The sequence below is a fragment of the Anolis sagrei genome, chromosome 3 (genome assembly GCF_037176765.1).
Source record: "Anolis sagrei isolate rAnoSag1 chromosome 3, rAnoSag1.mat, whole genome shotgun sequence".
NCBI lineage: Eukaryota > Metazoa > Chordata > Lepidosauria > Squamata > Dactyloidae > Anolis > Anolis sagrei.
Window position 1 is genome coordinate 257,357,701 of NC_090023.1, and position 27,270 is coordinate 257,384,970.

Here is a 27,270-nt window from a genome sequence, read left to right on the forward strand (position 1 = left end):
GTAATTGCAAATCATCACAAGACCCTCCCAAACAGGGTGATATAATACATCACCTTAGAATATGAGGCAACACCCCCTAATGACTCAGCACAGAATGATTTGCTGTACCTTTTTATATTTCTATGACCTCAAAATTTTACTGGCATTTACTGAATGAATGTCCCCCATCCTGTAGCTTCATGTTAGGTGAAAGTATGTGATTGCATCAAGTCAATTCCAATTGAAGATGATCCTAAAGCAGACCTAAACCCAGTTTATACATCTGGCAACTCTCGCTCCATGTATTGCTGGGGCTTACCTTGCAGGATCTTCAGTATTACCATACTGGCATGCGAAATAAGTGCCACTGTACGAAAGTTTAAGCATTCTTTAGTGTTTCCCTTTTTTTTTTTGTATGGAGATATAAGCTGATTTTTTCCAATCTGATGGCCATTCTTGTTTTCCATATTTGCTGAAACTGAGGAACGAGAGACCAAATTGTCAAAATCCTCTGGATAATAGAGGATGGCAGGGAGTTTTAGAAAAAAAATCTATTTCTGTTTTATTGACTATTCTAAAGCCTTTGACTGTGTTGATCATAATAAATTATGGCAAGTTCTTGGTGGTATGGAGATACCAAGTCACCTTGTCTGTCTCCTGAGGAATCTCTATAACAGCCAAATAGCAATGGCAAGAACAGACTACAGAACAACAGACTGGTTCAAGATTGGGAAAGGAGTACAGCAGGGTTGTATACTTTCACCCGATCTATCCAACTTGTATGCAGAACACATCATGCGATGTGCGGGGCTTGATGAATGCAAAGCTGGGGTGAAAATTGCTGGAAGAAACATTAACAACCTCAGATATGCAGATGACACCACTCTGATGGCCGAAAGCGAAGAGGAGCTGAGGAGCCTTCTAATCAAGGTGAAAGAAGAAAGCGCAAAAGCCGGGTTGCAGCTAAACATCCAAAAAAAAAAAAAAACAAGATTATGGCAACAAGAATGATTGACAACTGGAAAATAGAGGGAGAAAATGTGGAGGCCGTGACAGACTTTGTATTTCTAGGTGCAAAGATTACTGCAGATGCAGACTGTGGCCAGGAAATCAGAAGACGCTTACTTCTTGGGAGGAGAGCAATGTACAGTCTCGATAAAATAGTAAAGAGTAGAGACATCAGACTGGCAACAAAGATCCGCCTAGTCAAAGCCATGGTATTCCCTGTAGTCACCTTGCGAATGTGAGAGCTGGACCTCAGGGAAGGCTGAGCGAAGGAAGATAGATGCTTTTGAGCTGTGGTGTTGGAGGAAAGTTCTGAGAGTGTCTTGGACTGCGAGAAGATCCAACCAGTACATCCTCCAGGAAATAAAGCCGACTGCTCACTGGAGGGAAAGATACTAGAGACAAAGTTGAAGTACTTTGGCCACATCATGAGGAGACAGCAAAGCCTAGAGAAGACAATTATGCTGGGGAAAGTGGAAGGCAAAAGGAAGAGGGGCCAACCAAGGGCAAGATGGATGGATGGCATCCTTGAAGTGACTGGACTGACCCTGAAGGAGCTGGGGGTGGTGACGGCCGATAGGGAGCTCTGGCGTGGGCTGGTCCATGAGCTCACGAAGAGTTGGAGATGACTGAACGAATGAACAACAAAACAACTCCCAAATGTCAAGGTCTATTTCCTCCAAACTCCATCTCCATCTGTTCATATTTGGGCATATTGAGTGCTTGTGCCAAGTTTGGTCCAGATCCATCATTGTTTGAATCCACAGTGCTCTCTGGATGCTGGTGAACTACAACTCCCAAACTCAAGGTCAATGCCCTCCAAACGTTTCCAGTATTTTCTGTTGGTCATGGGTGTTCTGTGTGCCAAGTTTGGTTCAATTCCATCATTGGTGGAGTTCAGAATGCTCTTTGATTGTAGGTGAACTATAAATTCCAGCAATTACAATTCCCAAATGACAAAATCAATTTTTTTTAGTGGAGGACATACATTGGGTTGTTAGGTGTCTTGTGTCCAAATTTGGTGTCAATTCGTCCAGTGGTTTTTGAGTTCTGTTAATCCCACAAACAAACATTACATTTTATTTATACAGATTATTATTATATACAATATATATTATAAGTATTTATTTTTATTTATTTGGGGTGCTTCTACCCCGCCCTTCTCAACCCCCTAGGGCAGACTCAGGGCGGCTTACAAAAAAGGCACAATTCGATGCCTGACAATTCATAAAATACAGTACAATATAGAATACACAAATTTACCATATAATGTCAACAATTATAACTAATTAAAACAATCAAACAATATACTAGCAGCAATAAAATCATATTGTGGTCAGTGTTCGCCAATTCATGATCCGTAATCCATCTAACATCGTCATTATCCTTTCCTACTCTGGTCATCATTGGTTGTCTTTGTCCATCTGCCAGCTTACCCAAAGGCCTGGTCCCACATCCAGGTTTTTAGCTTCCTTCTGAAAGCAAGGAGGGATGTTGATGACCTAATCTCCCCCAGGAGTGCATTCCACAGGTGAGGGGCCACCATCGAGAAGGCCCTGTCTCTCGCCCCCACCAGTCTCGCTTGTGATAAAGGTAGGGCCGAGAGCAGGGCCTCTCCAGCAGATCTTAAACTCCGAGCTGGGATGTAGAAGGATACACGTTCGGACAGGTACGCTGGGCCGGAGTATAGCACAATATTAATATTATAGATTACTATATTGCACTATACCACTATGTTGTTGTTCATTCGTTCAGTCGTCTCCGACTCTTCGTGACCTCATGGACCAGCCCACGCCAGAGCTCCCTGTCGGCCGTCACCACCCCCAGCTCCTTCAAAGTCAGTCCAGTCACTTCAAGGATGCCATCCATCCATCTTGCCCTTGGTTGGCCCCTCTTCCTTTTTCCTTCCACTTTCCCCAGCATAATTGTCTTCTCTAGGCTTTGCTGTCTCCTCATGATGTGGCCAAAGTACTTCAACTTTGTCTCTAGTATCCTTCCCTCCAATGCGCAGTCGGGCTTTATTTCCTGGAGGATGGACCGGTTGGATCTTCTTGCAGTCCAAGGCACTCTCAGCACTTTCCTCCAACACCACAGTTCAAAAGCATCGATCTTCCTTCGCTCAGCCTTCCCTAAGGTCCAGCTCTCACATCCGTAGGTGACTACAGGGAATACCATGGCTTTGACTAGGCAGATCTTTGTTGCCAGTCTGATGTCTCTACTCTTTACTATTTTATCGAGACTGGTCATTGCTCTCCTCCCAAGAAGGAAGCGTCTTCTGATTTCCTGGCCACAGTCTGCATCTGCAGTCATCTTTGCACCTAGAAATACAAAGTCTGTCACGGCCTCCACATTTTCTCCCTCTATTTCCCAGTTGTCAATCATTCTTGTTGCCATAATCTTGGTTTTTTTGATGTTTAGCTGCAACCCGGCTTTTGCGCTTTCTTCTTTCACCTTGATTAGAAGGCTCCTCAGCTCCTCCTCGCTTTCGGCCATCAGAGTGGTGTCATCTGCATATATATATATATATACACACTACCAATATATTATAGTATTAGGATTATATAATATATTGTACTATATCATAAGTTTCCATATATAACATCTTACAACATTATTAATATTATACATAATATAATACATTCGTATTATTACATTACAATGCATAATTACACCTTAGACTATTAGAGGCAGGATCCCTTAAGTTGGCTCAAATCTGGTGTAAATGCACTCTTATGGGAGACCACTCAGCGCGCCTGCGCCAGAATAAGCCCCGCCCACGCCCGGCCCGTGATCCGCGCATGCGCGCCTGGGGCACCCCGGGTTTGTTGATGTCCGCCCTCCTCCTGGCTCTGTTTTGCTCTCCCTCCTCCGCGCGCCAGAGGTCCCTTCCTCGCGTCAGAGGTCCTCATCTACATCCGGGGTCACGCCTTTCTCTTTTTTCCTCTCTCTCTCTCTCAGTGCGCTTCCTGTTCTGGGTGTGAGAGAGTGTTTTGTTTGTTTGAAGGAAGGAAGGAGAAGAAGAAGCAGAAGCAGGTGTGGAACGGAAGGAGGTGAATATTTCCCTTTTTTCTTTTCTCCCTTGTTCATCTTTCCCTTTCAAGTCTTTCTCTTTTTGTGTATTGTCGAAGGCTTTCATGGCAGGAATCACTGGGATTGTTGAAAGTTTTTCAGGCTGTATGGCCATGTTCCAGAAGCATTCTCTCCTGACGTTTCGCCTGCATCTATGGCAAGCATCCTCAGAGGTTGTGAGGTCTGTTGGAACTAGGAAAAAGGGTTTATATATCCGTGGAAAGACCAGGGTGGGACAAAGGACTCTTTGCTGGAACTAGGTGTGAATGTTTCAACTGACCACCTTGATTAGCATTTGATGGCCTTGCAGTGCCTGGGGCAATCTTTTGTTGAGAGGTGATTAGTTGTCCCAGATAGTTTTCCCTCAGGAATCACTGGGATTGTTGAAAGTTTTTCAGGCTGTATGGCCATGTTCCAGAAGCATTCTCTCCTGACGTTTCGCCTGCATCCATGGCAGGCAACCTCAGAGGTTGTGAGGTCTGTTAGAAACTAGGAAAATGGGGTTTATATATCTGTGGAATAATGTCCAGAATGGGAGAAAGAGTTGATTTTCCTAGTTTGAAATAGACCTCACAACCTCTGTCATAGATGCAGGCGAAATGTCAGGAGAGAATGCTTCTGGAACATGGGCATACAGCCGGAAAAACTTACAACAACACACATTCTCTTTTGATTCCTTCCCCTTTACTATTTCTTTCCCTTCTATTCACACCATTGTTCATCTTTCTCTTTCCAGTCTTTCTCTTTTGATTCCTTCCCTTTTATTCTTTCTTTCCCTTCTATTCTTGCTCTTGTTCATCTTTCCCTTTCCAGTCTTTCTCTTTTGATTCCTTCCCCTTTATATTTTCTTTCTCTTTTCTTCTCACCCATGTTCATCTTTCTCTTTTAAATATTTTTCTTTTTTTCCTTCCCCTTTATACTTTCTTTCTCTTCTCTTCTCACCCATGTTAATCTTCCTCTTTTAAATCTTTTTTCTTTCTATTCCTTCCCTTTTATGTTTTCTTTTGCTTCTAGTCTCGTCCATTTTCATTTTTCTCTTTTAAATCTTTTTCTATTCCTTCCCCTTTATATTTTCTTTCTCTTCTATTCTCACCCATGTTCATCTTTCTCTTTTAAATCTTTCTTCTTTCTATTCCTTCCTCTTTATACTTTCTTTCCTTCCTATTCTCTTCCTTGTTCATCTTTCCCTTTCACATCTTTTTTCTTTCTATTCTTTCTGTTCTCACCCTTGTTCACCTTTCCCTGTCAAATCTTTCTCTCTTTTTTTATTCCTTACCCTTTATACTCTCTATCCTTTCTATTCTCACCCTTGTTCATCCTTCCCTTTCAAATCTTCTTCTTTTGTGTATTGTCGAAGGGTTTCATGGCCAGAATCACTGGGTTGTTGTGAGTTTTCCGGGCTGTGTGGCCATGTTCCAGAAGCATTCTCTCCTGACTTTTCACCTGCATCTATAGCAGGCATCCTCAGAGGTTGTGAGGTCTGTTGGAAACTAGGAAAATGGGGTTTATATATCTGTGGAATAATGTCCAGGGTGGGAGAAAGAACTCTTGTCTGTTTGAGACAAGTGTGACTGTTTCAATTGGCCACCTTGATTAGCATTTCTGGAACACAGCCATACAGCTCAGAAAACTTACAACAACCAATTTTCTCTTTTGATCCCTTCCCCTTTATTTTCTTTCCCTTCTATTCTTATCTTTGTTCATCTTTCCCTTTTATATCTGCCTCTTTATATTCTTTCCCTTTTCTTCTCTCCCTTGTTCTTCTTCTCCTTTTAAATCTTTATTTCCCAGTGTATTCTTTTTTCCTTCCATACATTTTCTCCTTTTAAAGCTTCCTTTTTTATTACATTCCAGTTTCTTCCCTCTCTTGTTCTTCTATAAAATTCTAATAAAACAATAACACTTTATTTATATCCCTCCCTGTCTCCCCATGGGGACTCAGGGTAGTTTCCAACAAGCAACAGGAAACATTCAATGCCATCACAATAAAGCATTACCATGAAAATTTATTTATTTATTTATTTGACTTGTATACCGCTACTCCCAATTTGGCTTGGAGCGGTTTACAGCAGTAGATTAAAACAATACAATTAACTTTAAAATACAATAAAAACAAGAACAGACATAGTCCCGAGTTATTCACCCATCGAAATTAAACAGTGACATCACAAAAAATATAAATCTTTCTTTTTTCATTCTTCCTGTTTTATTATCTTCCTTCTTCCCTTTTCCTCTTCTCTGTCTTTTCCTTCTTTCTCTTCAGCCTGCCATAGCTCTGTGCTTTCATAAGTTCTATGAGCTTGTTAGCTACAATTTGCACTATTTATTCCCTTGTTTTTGTGTACAGTTGGCCAGGTTTCACGACAGTTCTCACTATAGGTTATTGGACGCTGTTTTTGAGTTTAAATTATTATTTTATATGCTTTTGGTTTTATTCTATATTGTATTATGTGATTATTTTATGCACTGTTTTAGGCACATTGTGCCATATGTAAGCCGCCTCGAGTCCCTTCAGGGAGATGAAGGTGGGGTATAAAAATAAAGTTGTTGTTATTATTTTTTATTATTATTATTATTATTATTATTATTATTATGTGCCCCTCTTGCGTCTTAGAGCCCTTCCACACAGCCATATAACCCAGAATATCAAGGCTGGTAATCCACAATATCTGCTTTTAACTGGGTTATCTAAGTATACATTGTCATATAATCCAGTTCAGTGTGGATTTTATACAGCTGTGTAGAAGGGGCCTGAGTTCTCATACATTAATAGTCTTTTCTCTCTGCCTCTGGGATTGTGCCATCTTTGGGTTATCCCCCCCCCCCTTTTGCACTATAAGCTCTAAGAGTTATGTAGGGAAGGGAAGGGAAATGAGCTGTAAAATGTATGTGTTTGTTGTGGACACCATTGAATGAACACATTTAGTGACCTCACTTGTGTCACAAAATGCCTATAGAGTTGTCTGTGGAAAGCAGGTAACATAAGCTGAGAGACAGGAAGCTCCCTGAATGGGTCTGATGTGTTATTTGGAAATAGAAAAGGAAGGTTCCCACTCACTGCCATGTTGTTACTGCTGCTGTTATTGTGTATTTAAATAAAACCATCAAATGTACAAGTTGAATAGCTCTTATCCAGAAATTTGAAATACTGCAAAACGCAAAATTTTCCACATGTGCGGCTGAGATAGTGCCAAATTTGCTTTCACATGGTTCAGTGCACACAATTTGGTTCATGCATATTTTTATGAAACACATTTTTTTAAAAAAAATATCTTTAGGTTATGCATATAAGATGTCTATGAACCATAAATCACTTCCATGTTTAGACTTGGGTCGCGTCTCCCAGATGTCTCATTTGAGTACATAATATACAAATGCAAGTATTTCAAAAACCAAAACACTTCTTGTCCAACACATTTTGGATAAGGGACACTCAACTTTTATATATACACCAAAACTAAAAAAACTAAAATGTGTAATAATAATAATAATAATAATGTGTAATAATAATAATTTATAGCCAGCCACCATCTCTTGGAAGGGACTCAGGGCAGCTTAAGCTCAAAATGTACCACAAAATTCACCAACAAAAAAATAAAAAAGAAAGAAAATGCAGTTTAAAACATAATATATGGCAGTCAATTATATCACAATTAAAACAGCAAGGCCTACAAACAGTATTTAAACCATATAAAATCAACTCGGCAACCAGTGACCAGGAATATGATGGACATGATCAAACTAGAGAGGAGGAGGTTGGGCATAGATATGTGCAAAAAAACCACACTGTAGGGCCAGGGGCGGAGGGCAAAGTGCTGAATACAACCTTATCGGTAAACTGGGCCATGACTAACAAAATTTATTTATTTATTTACAGCATTTATATTCTGCCCTTCTCACCCCTCAGGGGACTCAGGGCGGATTACAGTGTACACATATAAGGCAAACATTCAATGCCAATTTTGACATACAACATATACAGACATACACAGAGGGTATTTAACTTTCTGGCCGCCAGGGGAGCTGTCGCTTTCATCGTCCATCTGCGACAATGATGAAGTACTTCCGCATTCCCCACATGCTTTTTTGCTGGAGTCTTTTTTATGGCCTCATAAATTAGTTAATTTAGCCTCCCCACACTTTAAGGTGGTACCTAATTTTCCTACTTGACAGATGCAACTGTCTTTCGGGTTGCAAAGGTCTACAACAGGCTACACAATTGGTTGGAAACCCACTCCAACCCGGGCTGGCTTCGAACTCATGACCTTTTGGTCAGAGTGATCTTAATGCAGCTGACACTCAGCCAGCTGCGCCACATTCCCGGTGCAAAATAATAATTTTATTTCTTACCCACCTCTCCTTGTGACTTGAGGCAGGTTACAACATTGCTAAAATACACATATTCAAATGTATTTATATAAAATGCATATTAAAATACACAGAACAAAAATTAGAACACAAAGTACTAGTTCAAAAAATATGGTTAAAAACTGACTGGGTAGACCTGCTAGAAGAGATAGGTCTTCAGATGTGTTTTAAATTCCAACAGCTCATTCACCTGTTCGATCTCTTCTGGCAGGTCATTCCACAGTTGTGGCCATTGAAAAGGTCCTCTGGGTGACAGTCGCCAGTTGGGTTTTGGCAGCCTGGAGTAGCTGCCCCCCAGAGGACCTATGTGTCCAAAGGGGCAGATTATATGGAAGAAGGTGATTCTGTAGGTAACCTGGACCCAAACCATAAGACTTTAAAAGTCGCAACCAACACTTTGTATTGTATATGTGTATACACATATACAATGTTAAAGGGAAGGAAGGAGTTAAACAACTCTAGAATTCAACTGCAGAAACAAAAAGTTATCCTGTTAAATTGGGGGAAAATCATCTAACTTCAATACCTGAGCTTGAAGGGGTAAAATGGCTGTTTAAATGAGTTATTACTATTCCCGTTATTCTATTATTTTTATAGCATTATTATTGTTTATATAGCATCAAATGTACACTGTGCTTTTACACTAAGAATCCAAAGTACTGGCTTCTGCCAAATATATACAATCTAAAATGTATAGGTATATACAGCAAAGGCGGGGGGGGGGGGGGGAGGAAGAAAGAAAGAAATGACAAACCACAACATTGCAATACATTTTCAAAACAAGTCATCTAGATAAAATGCAACTCTCCCTCCTCCAGTCACACCCTAGTTCTGGTGTGCCTAGAGATAAGTGGCTCTGTACAAAAGAATGTGGGCTTTCTTCCTTCTCCCCCCTTATTTATGTGTCATTGAATTAATACCCTGCCTTTCTCCCAAAATGGGACCCAAAAGTGAGATTTTCAGACTGAGGAAAAAAAATGTTCTGTAGAGAATCAGGAAAGTGGTTGCTTTGATTTATTGTGAGGGGGAGGTAAGACCAAGAGAAAAAGGCTCTTTGGGAGAAAGTCACTTGTGGAATTTTTTTTTTCTTCTCCTAAGACTCTGGAAGCCCCAGCCTCAATTTGGAGGGTTTATGTTTTTTATTTTGGAGAGTAACTCCGCACTAGATTCCCAACTTCAGGAGAGGTGACTTGGTTGCCTTCAGTGGGATAATTCAGAGAAGTTGCGAGTGGTTAAGATGTAGTATTAGAAACACGTATACATAGGAATAAGCAGTTGAAACTGTGTGTAAGCTTCCATTGTTCTTAACGATTTTGGGTGGTTTTCACCTATCCATCTATTCACCTATTCATCTTCATCCATACATCCTGAAAAACCAAGAATCACCATTACATATATGGTGTGTCTTGTTTTTTCATGATTTTCTTGTTCTTTTTCTCCTTGTTTCAGTAATGGTCCCTTTCCTTCCCCCAAATTGAGGAGCCCTCTCTCAGCCCATCCTCACTTTTTTATTCCAGCCCCTAAAATACACACTTTCTCAAAATTATGTGATGCTCCCCATCTTTTAGACAAGCACAGCTACTGCATCACTCAATTTACAGTGACACTTTTCTCCCATCCTCCCATCAGTGATATGCAAATAGTCTCCTCCTGATAGTTTTACAGTAGGATTGTAAGGTAGGTGCTTCATGCCTCCTATGTGTATATCTTTACTTTTCTTGCTTGCACACAAATATTGTTCTTCCCCTCTGCCTTTGGGAAAAAATAATGTCTTGTCTTTCCTTGCATAATATTCCCTAGGAGTTCTGTTTTCTGTTGCAGGAGGAAGGCAAACTTTAAAATGTACACATTTGAGTGAACTCATTAGTGACCTTTCTTGCATCATAGGGTGCCTATGAAAGAGCTTTCTCCATTACACATATTGCAGATAAGTCCTAATTGTGTTAACTCAGAAGTAAATTTCACTATGTTCCACTGGGTTCTTTGTGGTACACATTATGAGCACCACAATTCTCCAATGCACATATATTTCTTATTTTTTCTGTCCTCAATTTTGTTTGGCTTGTTCATTCTTTTCTTTATGTCACAGCTTTAATCTTAGTGGAGTGGTCCCATTTTTTTCCTTTCTCCTTATCAAGATCCTGTCTGATTTTGTAAGCTAAGTGGCTCTTCCTGGTTAGTACCAGGTCAGAACTGCTTAATTTAGGGTGCTATATGCTATTTTTCAGAGGAAGGAGTTGATAAAACTATCTCTGAGAAACGAGATGTGTATGTAGGAAATACTTGAAGTACCTTCACTTCTCAAGATTACACACTGAGGGGCAAACTGGGGAAGGGGGAGCCATCCAGTGAGAGTGGTGAAATTGACAATAAAACTATTAGTCGTTACTTTTTGCATGCAAGGAAAAGGAAATAATGCAGAGTTGTTTTTTACCTATTTGAATTTGGACAAGAGAAATGTGTAGTTATGAATCAAATTTGAATCCAGTTTATTAAGTAAGTGTGCTAACAGGGTGAAACCAGGGCAGAATATTATGAGTTGGATCCTTAGTGTTTTACAGGGGTGGATTTGTCCCATCTTTCCCTGTTTCTTCTGTCTGTAGGTTCTTCTCCCGTTCCCTTCCATCCCGCCATGCTATTTTTCTGTTTCTTCCATTCTCCAGTTTCTGGCTTGGCCCCTTCTGCTTTCTCTGCCAATGCTCCTTGTAGGTAAATGGATGAGATGTGGAGAGGTTTCTGCTCCCTTCATTGGATGTTTTCCAGGTTGCTTGAAAGAAACAATAGAACTGTGGTTTGGGGTGGTTAAAACCAGTGTTTCTGGGCACTACTCTTTCTTTGCCTTTTTGCATGTGTTTGTATCTCAGCGAGTAACACAAACATTTCCAATGAGAAGGTGAAAGAGTATAGTGTTGAGAACACTTTATTGCATTTGTTATTCACTGCTGTAATTTAATATCAGTGTAGAGGAAGGCTGTGTAAATACTTGGGAAGCTAACCATTTTGAAAATCAGTGTATTGAGTTTTAGAAAAGGGATATCCTCGTGACAGGCTGATCAAAGGCAGATGTAGTCAATGTGTATATTTGAACATAGCTTGAAGCAATGCAGCCTTCTGGTTTTAAATTTTATTTCTAAGCACCTGAAAAACAAATTGTATAATTTCAGTAAAGTTATTCCGTGCAGACATTGTTGCAAAGCTCCAGTACAAGTAGCATGTCTGTAAATAGAAAGAAAAAAAATCCCTTTAATGCTGTTTCATAAGCATGCTTTACATTTTACAAAGCATGCTTTGTAGGGATATTTGTTTGAAACAAACTGATTATAGCTCAAAAAAGTTGCATTGAAAAGCAGCCTGCTTAATAGCACTGCTTTTGTGGAGATCAGAAGGGATCTAGTAATGTGAAGGTTAGCATTATTTCACTTGCTCTCTTGTGTTTTAATGCACGTTGTTTTGTAGCTAACGCAAATGCTACTGTTTTAAACTTAACTAAGGCCATGAAGACTGACTTAATATTCAAGATGATAGTGAACTTAACTATCTATGACAGTGGTTCCCAACCTTCCTAATGCCGCAACCCCTTAATACAGCTCCTCGTGTTGTGGTGACCCCCAATCATAAAATATTTTTGTTCCCACTACAGAAGTGTATTTTTGCTACTGTTATGAATTGTAATGTAAATATCTGATATGTAGGATATATTTTCATTCACTGGACCATAATTGGCACTGTTACCTGATATGCCCAGATTTGAATACTGGTGGGGTTGGGGGGGGGGGTTGATTTTGTCATTTGGAAGTTGTAGTTGATGGGATTTATAGTTAACCTACAATCAAAGAGCATTTTGAACTCCACCAGTAATGGAATTGAACCAAACTTGGGACACAAAACTCCCATGACCAACAGAAAATACTAGAAAGGTTTAGTGGGCATTGACCTTGAGTTTTGGAATTGTAATTCACCTACATCCAGAGAGCACTGTGGACTCAAACAATGATGGATCTGGACCAAACTTGACACGAATACTCAATATGCCCAAATGTGAACACTGGTGAAGTTTAGGGAGAATAGACCTTGACATTTAGGAGTTGTAATTGCTGGAACATTTCTGTTCTTAAATAACTGGATTCCTTCTAGAGATCTGTAGGTAAATCTTAATTGATTGCCTTCCATTCTAGATATAAGTAGTTATCTTTTACAATAGAAACAATAACTTGACCGTTGTAAGTGCTATAGAGCTAAGAAGAGCAATTCTCAGAAGATGAAATGTACATTATTTTGGCCAGTTCAGTGTATGTAGTACAAAATAAACATCAATGGCTGCAAGCTACTGCACACTGGAAGTGCTATAAATTCATATTGATCTTAGTAGACATGGTGGATTGTAAACTAATTATAAATGAAGACTTGTAGCTATCTTATTGGCTTGTTAGGGAAGGTGCATGTGGAAACAAAATATACAGACAATCAATACTAGAGCTCTCTGCTTGAACTTTTTTTTAGAAAAGGTCTTTTTTCTTATGGTAGCATTTTTGTAAAAAGAAAAAAATGTTCTGAGTGTCTTCCAAGAATTGGCAAGAACAGTGATCCAATGCATGCATGGTTTGGTCATTTCAGTTTAGAACTAAGAAGTTCAACATCTGTATTTCAATATGTTTCTAAGAATAGGAACATGCTGAGAGGTTTGAATTATTGAGCCTATCTTTTTGCTGTGCGTTTCATGAGGAAAAAAACACATATACTTAAATGCAAGTATAAAGGGAAAATATGAGGCCTATTTCTTTTTGAAAGCAGTCATCTCTGAGAAACAGTCTTCTGATTGGGTTGTACAGTTGTTGATATTTTAAGTTGCTGCCCGCTTTACAGTCTGCGAGAGCAGAATGGAAGTGCGCACAAGTCTGAAAACTTCAAGCCACAGTCTCTGTGCAACAGATTTGAAGGGCCACAAAAGCAGGCAGACTAGCAACCCTGGCAGTTCTTGTGCTGTATTCTGGAGTGACATGCTTAAGAAGGAAATGAAAACATTTTGTTCTTTCGTCTTTTACGGTTTGTGATTTCTAGGCTGAAGTGTTGGCATCCAGGGACAATACTTTTACTCGGGCAAGTATTTCTACCCCCTGGGAAAGTGACTCATGTTCTTCCCAAGATTGGGGAAATGTTCTTGAATCCACCAACTGCAGACTGAAGTTGAAAACAGTGTTGAAAAATGAAGAGGAAAGGAGAGCAATACAAGGGGATACAAATTCCATAGCAGTACTTTATATATGGCATGTAATCATTCCTCAAATAAGTGTCAAGACAAAATTAGGTTATAGAACATCTTCCTGCTGATGTTCAGATTTTATTTCAGTTATATAAGTTGTGGCATGAAGTATAAAAGGTGACAGCTGCCTTGCCCAGGGCTCAAAGTGTGTTAGAAAACGATGGTGATAAAGAGATAGCCAGAAACAGAAGTGGCATTGGAAAAGAATATTGTGGAGCAAAGATTCAAGCCTAGCATCTTGTGTATTTAAGAAAATATTGTTCTGAAGTGGTTTTGATGAGGAAGAATTTAGACCCTAGTCTGGTGAATAGAGAAGGAAGGTTAATCCATGAATTGTGAGTAAAAAAAAGTTTTGAAAGAGAGTAGTCTGCACATGATGAAGTGCCTGAGGTATTTTGTAACAGGAAAACCATGTACACTTCCTGCTCCATGAAGAAGAATCCAAAACAACATCCATCATTGGACTTTATGAGTTCCATCATGATACCACATGATTCAAATAGTGGATTATGGGGTAAGAAACAGAAAGGTCCCATTGATTTTGGATAATCTAATCAAGGCATGACTATTACTGTGTTCATCTCAAAGGGATTGTATCTAAATAAGCTTGTATATTAATTGGTTTTTAAAAGTTAAATAAACATTCCAAGTCATACACCTTTGATACTGCTATAAATTACGTATTTTTAGAATGAAACAGTGAAACGAATTTAAATTTGATTAGAGAGTAAGTATTGGGTAAAATTAATCTTTTCTCCAATATCTGTCCTTCCCATTCCTAAAAAGGAGGAAGTTATTTCAAAACTTGAAAGCCTCTGGGAAAGGTTAGATCTATTCATACACTTTTCCTACTTTTTTCAGTCAGGCTCTCTGATTTCGGTAGATGATAAGATACTTACTTGATTAATCAAGCTAATTAGATGAAAACAGAAGTTATCTGGTGTGTTTATACCTTTATACCTTTGTCTTGCACAGATAGTAGTCTGTCCGAATTACCTGTCTGAATGTATTCTCCCCTATGAACCATCAAGACAATTAAGATCTTCTGGTGGGACCCTGCTCTCGGTCCCGCCACTTTCGCAGTTGCGTCTGGTGGGAACGAGAGACAGGGCCTTTTCTATGGTGCCCCCTCAGCTATGGAACTCACTCCCGATTGAGATCAGATCTGCCCCCTCCTTCCTGTCCTTCAGGAGGCTGGTGAAATCCTGGCTATGGAAGGAAGCATTCCCAGCGTAATGGTTGAAACCGGCTACAGAACAAAGTTATCGAACACACATACGGAGTTGGACATGATTTTGTCTTGGTGATTTGGCTTATTTGTAAGCTCTCGTGGTCAAGAAGTTCTTCCTAATATTCAGGTGGAATATCCTTTCCTGTAATTTGAACTCACTGGTGTTGATTTAGACTTCTATTTTTTTATTCAAGTTTGGTGTTAATTAGGGATTTCTGGCTGCACATAGCATAGTTTGGCAAATTGTTGTAAAGCTGTTCACTCCAGATGAGAGTCGTGCATTTTTTAAAAAAATCTTGGGCAGATGTTTATGAGGCATATTTTATCTCTTGATTCTACAACAAAACCATCCCCCTTTATTGCAGCACTGAGATAAGATGAGGTGTCTTTGTGAAAATTTTCCTATGTTGGATTTCTTTAAACAACAAGTTGTCCCTGAGTTACAAACATCTGACTTACAAATTTATTTATTTAGTTATTTATTTACTCTATTTGTATCCTGCCTTTCTCTACCCTGAAGAGGACTTTACATATGGCAACTGTTGAATGCCTTTCGACAAAATAGTTAGAATACACTTAGGGCACAGACAGCATAATAAACACCACAGGGATCTTAACCCTTCCTGATGCTATCCAAACTAGGAGATAGAGAGAGAGAGAGAGAGAGAGAGAGAGAGAGAGAGAGAGAGAGAGATGGCTGGAGTTACACTTAAGAAATGTACCAGTTCCAACTTACATACAAATTCAACTTCCGAACAGTCTTATAGAACCTATCTTGTTTGTAACTTGGGAATGGCTTTTGTTGTCAAGGAGCATACAGATATAGATATCTTTTGCGTATCTCCTTCCCATACTATTGCAGTAAATGCAAAAAAAACCCCTCAATTGCATCATTGTACCAGTTGCAAAAGATGGGGTCGTGGTATAAAAAAGGAACTGTTGCTTTAAGTTCTTCTTGCATATCTAAGAGCTTTTTCTTCATATTGGTCTAGAAACAGCAGGTGCTACCTTGCCCTCAGCATGCCACCCTTGCAGAGGTTTCAAGCAGCAAGTCGTTGGTTTGCATACTTAATAATAATTTAGGCCTCATTAAGGTTACATTATGACAGTGGTTCTCAACCTGTGGGTCCCCAGGTGTTTTGGCCTACAACTTCTAGAAACCCCAGCCAGTTTACCAGCTTTACCGGGATTTCTGGGAGATGAAGGCCAATCTCTGGGGACCCACAGGCTGAGAACCACTGCATTATGGGATAAAGCCTGGTTAGGTGTGTTTTTTAAAAATCTTATCCTAAATTTAACAGTAGTCTTTAATATCTGTTTTTCAACTTCCCTTTCTAGTATGCTGTAATATGATGGTATCCTGTTACTAAATTCCATATATATGTAGTTGTTCATTACTTTTTCAATAACTGGCAAATGAGTAGCTATGGAAGTCACAAGTAGGTGAAAGTCTGTTTTCTGGGCTCTTATACAGAAATGGAAGAATTGGTGAACCATCTTTCTAAGTGGCATTGTATCAGCTTGTCCTAGAATCAGCATTAACGCACTATACTTAATTGGTATCTTAGTCAACTACTGTTCTAACTCAGGGAAGTATGTGTGTTTAATATATGTGATTCAGCAGCAAACCTATTTGTATTTTAGATCTGCTCTTGTATGTTAAAGTAAAAATGAAATAAAATGAGTATTTGAGAAGATTCAGTCCACAGTTTTAGTTTCTAAACCTTATCATGGCTTTTGATGTACTAGGCTCATGAAAGTTTCTCATTCTTAGTGTTACCATAATTCAAAGTTGTCTTTAAAGTCCACAAATAGCAGCTTTGGGAGTTTCAGGTATATATAATAACTAACAGTTCCCTGCCACGCGTTGCTGTGGCCCAGTCTGTGTATATGTGTTTTGTGTGTGTATATGTGTGTGTGTGTGTATATATACACATGTGTGTGTGTGTGTTTGTGTATATATGCATTGCATTGTAATGCATTTGGGGGGGTTGGCTTTTTAAGTCTCTTCTGCTGTGTTTTTATGAGTGATGGTCACTCGTTGGCCTGATATGTGTCTTGCATCCAAATTTGGTGTCAATTCGTCCAGTGGTTTTTGAGTTATGTTAATCCCACAAACGAAAATTACATTTTTATTTATATAGATAGTCATTTTCATCTCCTTGGTGAGGCATCTTTACAGAGATTTTGGTTACATTTGCATTTATTATCAGTTGGATCTTAGAATAATAAAATTGAAAGGGGGCCTCATGGTCCATTACGTCCAGCCCATTGCTCAGTGCAAGGTCTTCAACTAAACATCCCCAGCAGGTAGCTGTCCAGTCTCTTTTTGAATGAGTCCATACCACCTCTCTAGGCAGTTGCTGTATTTACTCAAGTCTAGTGTGCCATCAATTTTGGCAAGGTAATTTAGCCAAAAAGGGTGTGCATTACACTCGAGCATATATGGTAGCTCCATTGCTGAACCATTCTCATTGACAGTTAACTCATGATTTGAAATGGTTGATCAACTACTTCAGTTGTCATCCCATTTACATATTTGTATGTTTTAAATGTTTTTTCATGATTCCAGTCTCTCACTCAAGCACAATGTACAATAAAATGTGGGAGTGATGGCTGTGAAGATGTAGGAATGTTTGATTTTCTATATTTATTGGACTTTTAATTTGCATCCGAAAGGTTCTTTCCTCTAAATTCAGCATTTTAGATGCCACCATTGTGTTGTTATGTGCCTTCAAGTCATTTTAGACATATGGCAATCCTAAGGTGATCTATCATGGTCTTTCTTTATTGTATTTTTTATGTTCCTTTTTTAAAAAAATTGTTGTACCCCACCTCGAGCCATCAGGAGAGGCACATAATAAATAACATTTATTATTAGCATTGACACAAAAGCATAGTATGTCACAACAAACGAGATCTATATGCTGGATTTCGTATCACAAAATCACAAGTCGAACACTTCCCAAGCGTCTAGAACTGTGTGATGTATTTTCGAATGATGTGCACAGATCCAAGTAAGGTGGCCTTTTCCAGCTGACAGATCGTGATTTTGTTGGTTTATTGTTTCCAAATGCCGGCTGAGATCTTTCGGCACGGCACCCAGTGTGCCAATGACCACTGGGACCACCTGTACTGGTTTATGCGAGAGCCTTTGCAGTTCGATTTTGAGGTCTTGATAGCGGCTGAGTTTTTCGAAAGTCCCACAGTGTGCAAAAATACTGTGGGACTTTCAAATCCTATTATTATTATTATTATTATTATTATTATTATTATTATTATTACGTGATTTGTTCAGAGGGTCTTGCCATTGCCTTCCTGTGATGTTGTGGAAGTATTAGTTGTCCTAGATCACCCAGTCAATTCCTATGACCAAGTAGGATTCACAAGGAATAGCATTCAAACCATTGCATCATGAGGACATGGATGCAACCTAATGGAGCAAAATCAACTAGTTATAGCCTAATCCTGTAAGGAAATTCCCACTCTCATTCCTATCATGATGCAGATGTTAAAGTTATGTTTAAGTTGAATACCTGTTGAAACATTTCTTTTTATTTTTCCTCCTTTTTCCAGGTTGGTTACGTTAATCAAGAATGTGCTCTTCATCAGCTTTATGAGTCTCAGAAATAAAAATGTTGAATATGATTGTAGATTTAGCTGTCGGTCGTAAAGATTCAAACAGTATGATGTCCCAGAGTTGAAGAACAGTTCATGTCAGCAATGTTTTTGGATTATGTCAAGAGATCTACATCTTTGCTTGGTACGTCATGTGAATACCACAGAACTTCTGAAAAAGTAACCAACATGTGAATTAGAGGACTGTGTGGGATCTGTCGGATCCAAAAGGACAAGAAATTGCAGGTGGGTAGAAGTTTTTTTATTTGGAGTTCTTCATTTCTGTCCACAATTTGGCAGAGGGCTCGTTTGAAGATTAGTTACCTTGGAAATGAAAGGATGAATCCAAATAGTTTGTTTGTGTTTTTCTGAGGTGTAAAAGTGTCAGGCATGTCATATACTCGTCTTATAACTTTGTCTCCTTATTGTCCAGCATTGATTGTCCAGCCTTTCAGTTCGTGCAGCCTAAGGATGTGGACAGGATCTTTGGAGAGTTAAGAGCAACCACATGGATTCTAGATCCTTGCCCTTCCCAGCTGATCAAACAGGCTAGAGGGGGATTGGCAGAGTGGGTGAAGGTGGTGGTCAGTGCCTTCTTGGAACAAAGAAAAATTCCAACTTGCTTAAAGGAGGCAATTGTGAGGTCCATATTTAAAAAGCCATCCCTGTACCCCTCTATAATGGATAATTATCAGCCAGTGTCCAACCTCCCCTTTCTGAGTAAGGTCTTGGAGCGTGTGGTGGCCTCCCAACTCCAGGGATTTCTGGATGATATGGATTATCTAGCTCTATTTCAATCAGGTTCAGGCCTTGCCAGGGGAATAAGATATGCCAAACCCAGCTTGAGATGGAGGTGGGACCGAGAGAAGGGGCTCCCCTGAAGATCTCAGGCTCTGGGCAGGTTGCGGGCAGGTGTGTGAGCTGATGAAATGTGAACTGCATGTGGTTTATTTTACATTCTGCCACAACAGTGAGCAACTGTGAAATGCTTTCAGTAATTGTTTTCCCCATTTTGTGTGATGGAATAATTGTTGCTAGTTCATATGCATTTACAACAGGGATGTATGTGGCCTTTAATCAAAGGCATGATATATATACACAATGGATTCATGCACTATATGTATTGTGAAAATTGGAATTGGAGAATAATTGGCTTGAGCACCCCTGTTGAGAGCACAGAAAACATCAACAGAATAAAACAAAATCCCAGTTTGCATACTTATCCCCTGCCTCCATATTCTCAGTTTCTTCTTGGAACTGAGACATGCAAACATGAATGTTGAAAAACTGCTGACATGCCCAAATAATTACAAGTTTTGAAATTAATATGGGAGGCTGAATACAATATGAATCAAAAATGATGTCAGTGGCTTCATGGAAGAATGATAGAGATTCCTTGCTGGATTAATTCATGTCTAGTTAGGTATAGACAGGTAGCATAGCACAGTATTTAAAATAAAATGAGTCATAAAGAATATTTGTCTTAATGAGGTTAGACCTTGCTGGCCTTTCCAGAAGGTTGAAGACAATGGCAAATTGAAGCATTTTCTCCTCCAGGGCTTTTATTAAGGTCGTACAAGGCTAGTTAGCTGAGAGGTGACATGGCAACTGCATGATTTCTTTAGTTTCCAGGAAAAACTTTATTTTATTTAATCAAGGTGCAGTTGTGTAAATGATATTTGTTATATATACATACACACACACACACACACACATATTGCCATTTCTCTTGGCATGTTATCCCTTTACCCAATTGTATAGTCTTAGCAATATTTCTGGCCGCTCTTCAGCCTCTGCCTTTTGGACGACATGGATTCCTGATAATAAATCCACAATACACAATATACATGCACTGTGAGTAAGTGTGTCTAAAACCGTTCTGTGTACACCTCCTCTGCGATGAGAAATATTATAGCTATATCTGAACAGCTACTATGGTATTAAAAGGCTGTCTATTTGATGTATTAAACTATTAGTAGAAATATTTTGTTCTGCAGCTCACTAAAGTTTTCTTCACACTCTTCAGTTCACCAGAACTATAATCCCTTCCATTCAACAGCTTTGGCTGCCAGCTGCATTTTACAATGACTGATTTTACATTCCCACTTTCCAAAACTTCAATTTCTGGAACTTGATTTGATGTGTCAGCAGAAAAATGTATACACGAGCTAAGTACAGATAGTCACTTGCCATTTCCTGAAGGAGAAAAGTACAAATGCCAACGGCTATTTTGAGCTAGCAACTCTAAAATGGGATACTTGAATTTTCTTTATTCTCCAAATGAAGCATCAATCAAATGGTTTTTTTTCTTTTTGCAAAGGGAAACAGAGTTTGAAACATACATATATATATTAAAATATATATCTATTATCCTGTCTTGTTCCCAAAGTGCATGATGCTAGGAAACAGATCATCCTCCACACACACTTTAGAGTGGGACAGTGTAGATCCAACAGATGTGTTCATTCTATAGAGAAAAGGGATAATGACAAAAACAAAATCTAACATGTAAGAAGGATTAGTTTGAAAGTGAGCCTTGTAAGGGATGGGTTGTCCCTGGGTTTTATTATTTCTAGTCTGACATTTGCCACTATACCATACAGACCTCTCTTTCGTCTTCTTTTTTTCAAGACAGTGCAGACTTGGAAGGGGGCAGCTGGATGCAAAAGTGGTAGGAGGAGTAAAGGTTAAACACCCTCTCCTCCGCTCTAGTGCTGAGGTCAAAATATCCCCCCTTATGTTTTCTTATCCATGTAGCAAGGAAAGGGAGTGGAAGAGGGCCTCAGCTGGGAAAACAGCTGTTTGTGTTGGGAATGTGTGTGACTCCTGATTGCACAACCCAGAAAAATGTTATGCTGTAATCTGGTCTGCAGGCTATAGTCATATTCAAAAGAAGGGGAGAAATTTCCCAGAACACTGGAATTATATCACAGACCTCTTGTGTCAGTTTTTCACTAAGTTTGATTGTTCCCTTGTTCTAAAGGAGCATATTCACTATGCAAAGCTAGAAATTTTAAAGGAAAGGAGCATTCTCAAAAAGGCATTAAGGCAGAATATTTTTCATAAGTTCAGATGTTACTTTTCTACATTTGTATATGAACTATTCAAATGGTTGCAAGATCTGACTGCTAAACTTCAGTGGAAAACCAGTTCTCTTGCTGAAAAGAATAATCTTGAGGCGCATTCCCAGAAGTTCCTTGCAAGAAGTCAAATGATTTTTTTGTTGACTTAAGGGTACAAAGGGATTATACCATGAGCAAAGTTCAGAAGTTGGTGAGACCTGAATATGTGTACACAGCTAGGGACTTTTGGTATAACAGAAAGCATAAGTGTCTGAGAGGTTTATGCCAAGCAAATCACAATCAAGTTTTCATGTCACTTTCTAATAAGCTTTCTGTACTCCTCCAGAAAGGATACGTAAACCTGCTGTTATATTCTGAATTGTTTTATAGGAGATTTATTTACTTCTGGTTATAGCAAAATCCTTCTAAATAATGTTCATCAGAAATTCCCAGAATTAGGTTCCTTTCTGCACAGTTAGAAAAGTGGCATTCTGCAAGAAAATATGTGAATGAGAGAAGACATCTTATGGCAGTTTTGTGCAACCCAACTCTTTATTTCACGCATACCACGTGGCTAGAACTATGTTGCCTCTAGAAAAAAATGTGTATACTTTGAAAGCTTTGCATTTATTTTCTTTCTGTGATACCTAGCCAAACTTAATAGTAGCTTCTGGGTTTTTCTTCTCTGTCTCCAAATATCTGGGAGCAGTAGGACCATAGACTTTCTTAAGGGGACTGCACGTTCTTGAGTTTGCCAAAATAAATGCTTGTGCTCCCAAGTTCCTAGGTGTACAGCTACTTACTTTGTACTGAACTATAATTGGTTTGATATTCTTTATGCAAAGGTTGCTGGGGAGGAGGGGGGGAAATTGTTGGAAAATTATTTATATTTTCTGCCCTGATAAGTGCTGGAAGGATCCCCTGGTAGTGCAGCAGATTAAATTGCTGAGCTGCTGAACTTGCTAACCGAAAGGTCAGTGGTTTGAATCCGGGAGCAGAGTGAGCTCCCCGTTAGCCCCAGCTTTTCTCATCCTAGCAGTTTGAAAACATGCAAATGCTTCAGCGGGAAGGTAATGGCGCTCCATGCAGTCATGCCGGCTACATGACCTTGGAAGAGTCTACGGACAATGCCAGCTCTTAGAGTTAGAAATGGAGATGAGCACCACCTGCCAGAGTCGGACACGACTAGGCTTAATGTCAAGGGAAAACCTTTCCCTTTACTTAAGTCCTGGAAATCTGACGTCATTAGAAAGAATGTGGAAATCAGACTTGGTTATGAGATATGCTTGTATGATCACTAAGTTGTACTTTTATATTTCTTTAGATTTTCCTTCAGGAGTCTACAAACATAGTATTTTGATATATTTCAAGAGAATTTACCTACAAAATGCCTCCAAGGCCATCATCTGGGGAACTATGGGGCATCCACTTAATGCCACCAAGAATCCTAGTGGAATGTCTTTTACCAAATGGTATGATAGTGACTTTAGAATGCCTCCGTGAGGCCACCCTGTTAAATATTAAACATGAACTCTTTAAAGAAGCTAGAAAATACCCGCTCTATCAACTCCTTCAAGATGAGTCTTCTTACATTTTTGTAAGTGTTACACAAGAAGCAGAAAGAGAAGAATTTTTTGATGAAACACGGCGGCTATGTGACTTACGGCTCTTCCAGCCCTTTCTAAAAGTTATAGAGCCAGTAGGCAACAGGGAAGAAAAGATTCTTAATCGTGAAATCGGTAAGACTTGCTATATTCATTCATTGAAAATATTCATAAGCGTATATTCTTCGGGGATGGGGAACTGCCTCAAACAGCATCTAGAGACCAAATGCCAATAAACAGAAACAGCCCAATGTCCACTTCTAGTTTTCAAAAGCTGCTTTTTTGAATGTTAGAACAGGAATAGGGATTGACATTGTTCAAATGAACTCTCATAAGACAACAGTACCCCTGGCATGAAAAATGGGTGGTTTGGGAGGAGTTGTGGACCACGAAATTAGTTTTGGGTGGTTATGCTATCTCAGCGTTCCGGTCGTTTGAAGACACGGAGAACTGAGAATATATAATACATAGAAATATTTTTCTCCCTCAAAAATTAGGAGCTACTCTTGCGATAACAGTCATTTCATATAGTTATCGTGGTGTTTAGTAAATAGAACTGTGATTGAGTCAATGACCCTTCCCAGTTTGTTTGTTGTGTAACAAAACCAAAACATCAGTTCATTTCCCATGCAACAGTGATTTGATGTGATAGCCACTAGCAACAATGAGCTATAGCAAAATTTACTCTACATGCAAATTCCTGACACAAGAAGGCAAAGCTTTTGCTTTCGGTTAACTACATTTGGGCATATTATCTGAAGTGACAAATTGTGCTCTAATTCAGTTAACTATGGTGAGTTTCCAACAAGACAACATCACACGTGGCTTCTGAAACTGGTTACCATTGGGCTGATCTGAAATGTGTGCACACATCAACTGTACAGATGCCACTTTCAGAAGTCATAATGTCAAGACCCAGACTTCTGAAAGTGGCATCTGTACAGTTGATGTGTGCACACATTTCAGATCAGCCCAATGGTAAAGCTATTAGATTGCTTACTGTTCATGATCGAAACTAATCGTAGATATGAAAGCAAAATAGACACTACATGTGCTGCTTGTATATTTGAGATGCATATCTTTAATGTATATATTGTAATTTAACAACAACCATTAAATAACTTCATTCAAATTGACCATCAGGTTTTCTTTTACTAAAAATAACCAAAAAATTATTTTTTGTAGCTCCACATTCAGGCTAAATTTTTAATTCCCAAATGCTGTTGTAATCATGGAAATGGAAGCCTTTAGGAAAGATCATAAATGGGGAGAGCAAGGAAAAGCATTGTTTTCCTTTCATCTGCTTCCCTAATCACCTGTATCCAGAGTCATGTCCAAAGAATGAGCTTCATTGCTACAGTCCCTCAAAGATGGCATTTGAAGACAGCTATGGAAAAAACTAAATTTGGGGAGGTTTACAAGGGAGGGGGGAGGGGGTTGGCACCTAGAAAGAGAAGTGCTTGTTTTTTCTTACTATATATCTTACTATATTTCTTTGTTTAGGTTTTGCTATTGGCATGCCTATCTGTGAATTTGACCTGGTGAAAGATCCAGAAGTTCAGGACTTCAGAAGAAACATTCTTAATGTTTGTAAAGAAGCAGTAGATTTGCGGGATGTTAATGCACCCCATAGTCGAGCATTGTACGTCTGTCCCCCAAACATAGAATCTTCGCCTGAGTTGCCCAAGCACATATACAGTAAACTTGATAAAGGTAGGAATAGATGCACTTTTTACTTCGATACCTGGATGAATGGCATACTGCTTGAAGAGTGAAATTTGATGTATATATCCTATTAATAAGGGTGATTAAATAGAAATTGGAGTTTTTGTTTTGTTTTGTTTTTGTTTTGTTTTGTTTGTTTGTTTGCACACATAGCTTTCTTAATACAATCACTTTTTCCTAGTTGAAAAAACACTGCTAGATTTCATTCAGGATTACTTATATCATTATTAGGGTTTGCGTAAATAGATAACAAATGAAGCAGTCTTACTGAAATGGTTTGTTGCTTTGTTCCTGAACATACATAAATTAACCAGAGTACTGAATTGTGTTTGAGGCATAATAATTTTCAGTTAACCAGGAGGACAGTTGGATTTTTGGAGCAAGTGATCAAAAGGAAAATAATTTCTTTTGTTGCGTTGCTATGAGTTTTCTGGTCTGTGTGGCCATATTCCAGAAGCAGTCTCTCCTGATGCCTGAGGCAGGCATCCTCAGAGGTTGTGAGGTTTGTTGGAAATTAGGCAACAAATTCTGTCCATGTGCAGTTTCAACAGAAAGGAGGAAACCATGAAAATGAGCAAAATCTGTCTACCAGTATGAAAAAACTCTAAAATCAGGACAGTGAATAAAGAGCAACGCTCAAAAAGCAAGGGAATTCCAGACAAGAATCAATCAGGGCCAGCTAATACCTCCCAACAAAGGCAGCAACCAGCCAGGCTTTGAAACTGCAAGGCTATTCAATGCTAATTAAGGTGACCAATGGCAATATTCACACTTGCCTCAACCAGACAAAGGGTTCTTTTTCCCACCCTGGACATTCCACAGATATATAAACCTCACTTGCTTAGTTTCCAAGAGATCCTTTAACCTATGAGGATGTGAGTGAAACGTCAGGAGAGAATGCTTCTGGAACATGGTCATACAGCCCCGAAAATTCACAGCAACCCAATAATTCCGGCCATGAAAGCCTTTGACAGTTTCCTTTGTTGTATGGATACAGTTTCTAATGTTCCCTGACTTAGTTTTCTTCTGTTCCAGGGCAAATAATAGTGGTGATATGGGTTATCGTCTCCCCTAACAATGACAAGCAGAAGTACACCTTAAAAATAAATCACGACTATGTACCAGAACAAGTAATTGCTGAAGCAATCAGGAAAAAAACACGAAGCATGTTGTTGTCATCAGAACAGCTAAAGCTCTGTGTATTGGAGTACCAGGGGAAGTATATTTTAAAAGTATGTGGTTGTGATGAATATTTGCTAGAAAAACACCCCCTGAGTCAGTATAAGGTGAGTATGATCTCTTATATAATTTAAAATACAGTGCTGCCAATTAGAAGTTTATGGATAAATCAGTGTGGGATATAAACATTTACACTGAAAAAGTACAGAAGAGGAAATACAAACCATCTGGCTTTATGTGTGCATGTGAAAGAGAGAGAGTAATTAAGCACGTGTATGAGAGGGAGTGTGAGGAACAAAAATGGTGCATTTTAATGAAAAATGCTAAAGTTTGTTTTTTGTCTATTGGTTGATGATTTTGGGGGAGTTGGTGTTTTGCTTTTGTTACGTGCACTATACTGGTATCTGGCAGGCTTACTGATTAAGATGGGTGCAAGCGATAGGTGTCTTCTGTGAGGTATGCAAGGTACAATTGGACAAATTTATCCTACATGAACTAAGACTAGATCAAAAGAAGGGGAAGGCACATACTACACCAGTGCTAGAACGGTAACGTGAGATCCCTGTGCTTTTCTACTACTCTACAGTGACCTGTATCATGTTGGGGATGTAATCAGTATTTCTCCAAAGGCTGAATACTGAATTTGTGTTAAGAGGTGTTAAGCCCATTGGTTAACATTTACTACAGTGTTAAGAACTAGGCTGTAATCCTAAGTACAGTTAGTTGTACATTGACCTCATTGAACTGAGCAGGCTTCCATCCCAATGCCACCTATGTTTTCTTGAAAATAAATAGGAAAACACCATATTTGGGAGAAGCTGTGAAAAGTTCAAGTCAGGAAGAATGAATCTCTAGAGGTTTTGGGTTCACTAGTAATGTTTATGGGTACATTTAATTGGGATCAAACTCATGTCCCAGGATTGTACTTTTACTTATTAATTTAAGTTCATATGACATTGTTTGATAAAGCTACAGTTCAGTAATATCTGAGCCATTCTTGCTACCAAAAATTCTGCATTCTCCTCTTCTTTTCTTTTCATAAAGAAAAGACAAGAATTAGAAACATCCTAGTGTTAATAAGGAAACAATCTATTTTTGGAGATATATTTTCATTTACACAGGACCAGTACAAGAGGACAATATTGACCTTTTGAATTCCTTGTAAACAAA

General features: G+C 39.0%; 1 protein-coding gene across 1 annotated transcript in view; it reads left to right on the forward strand.

The window, feature by feature from the left end:
* The first annotated feature begins 3,803 nt into the window (after positions 1-3,803).
* PIK3CA (phosphatidylinositol-4,5-bisphosphate 3-kinase catalytic subunit alpha) overlaps positions 3,804-27,270 on the forward strand; it is a 48,790-nt gene continuing 25,323 nt past the window's right edge. Inside the window, exons 1-5 of the mRNA XM_060767479.2 lie at positions 3,804-4,034; positions 18,489-18,776; positions 22,917-23,331; positions 24,700-24,909; positions 25,957-26,207. Of these exons, the coding sequence (XP_060623462.1) occupies positions 22,980-23,331; positions 24,700-24,909; positions 25,957-26,207 (813 nt within the window). The 5' untranslated portion in view covers positions 3,804-4,034; positions 18,489-18,776; positions 22,917-22,979. The remainder of the gene's footprint in view (positions 4,035-18,488; positions 18,777-22,916; positions 23,332-24,699; positions 24,910-25,956; positions 26,208-27,270) is intronic.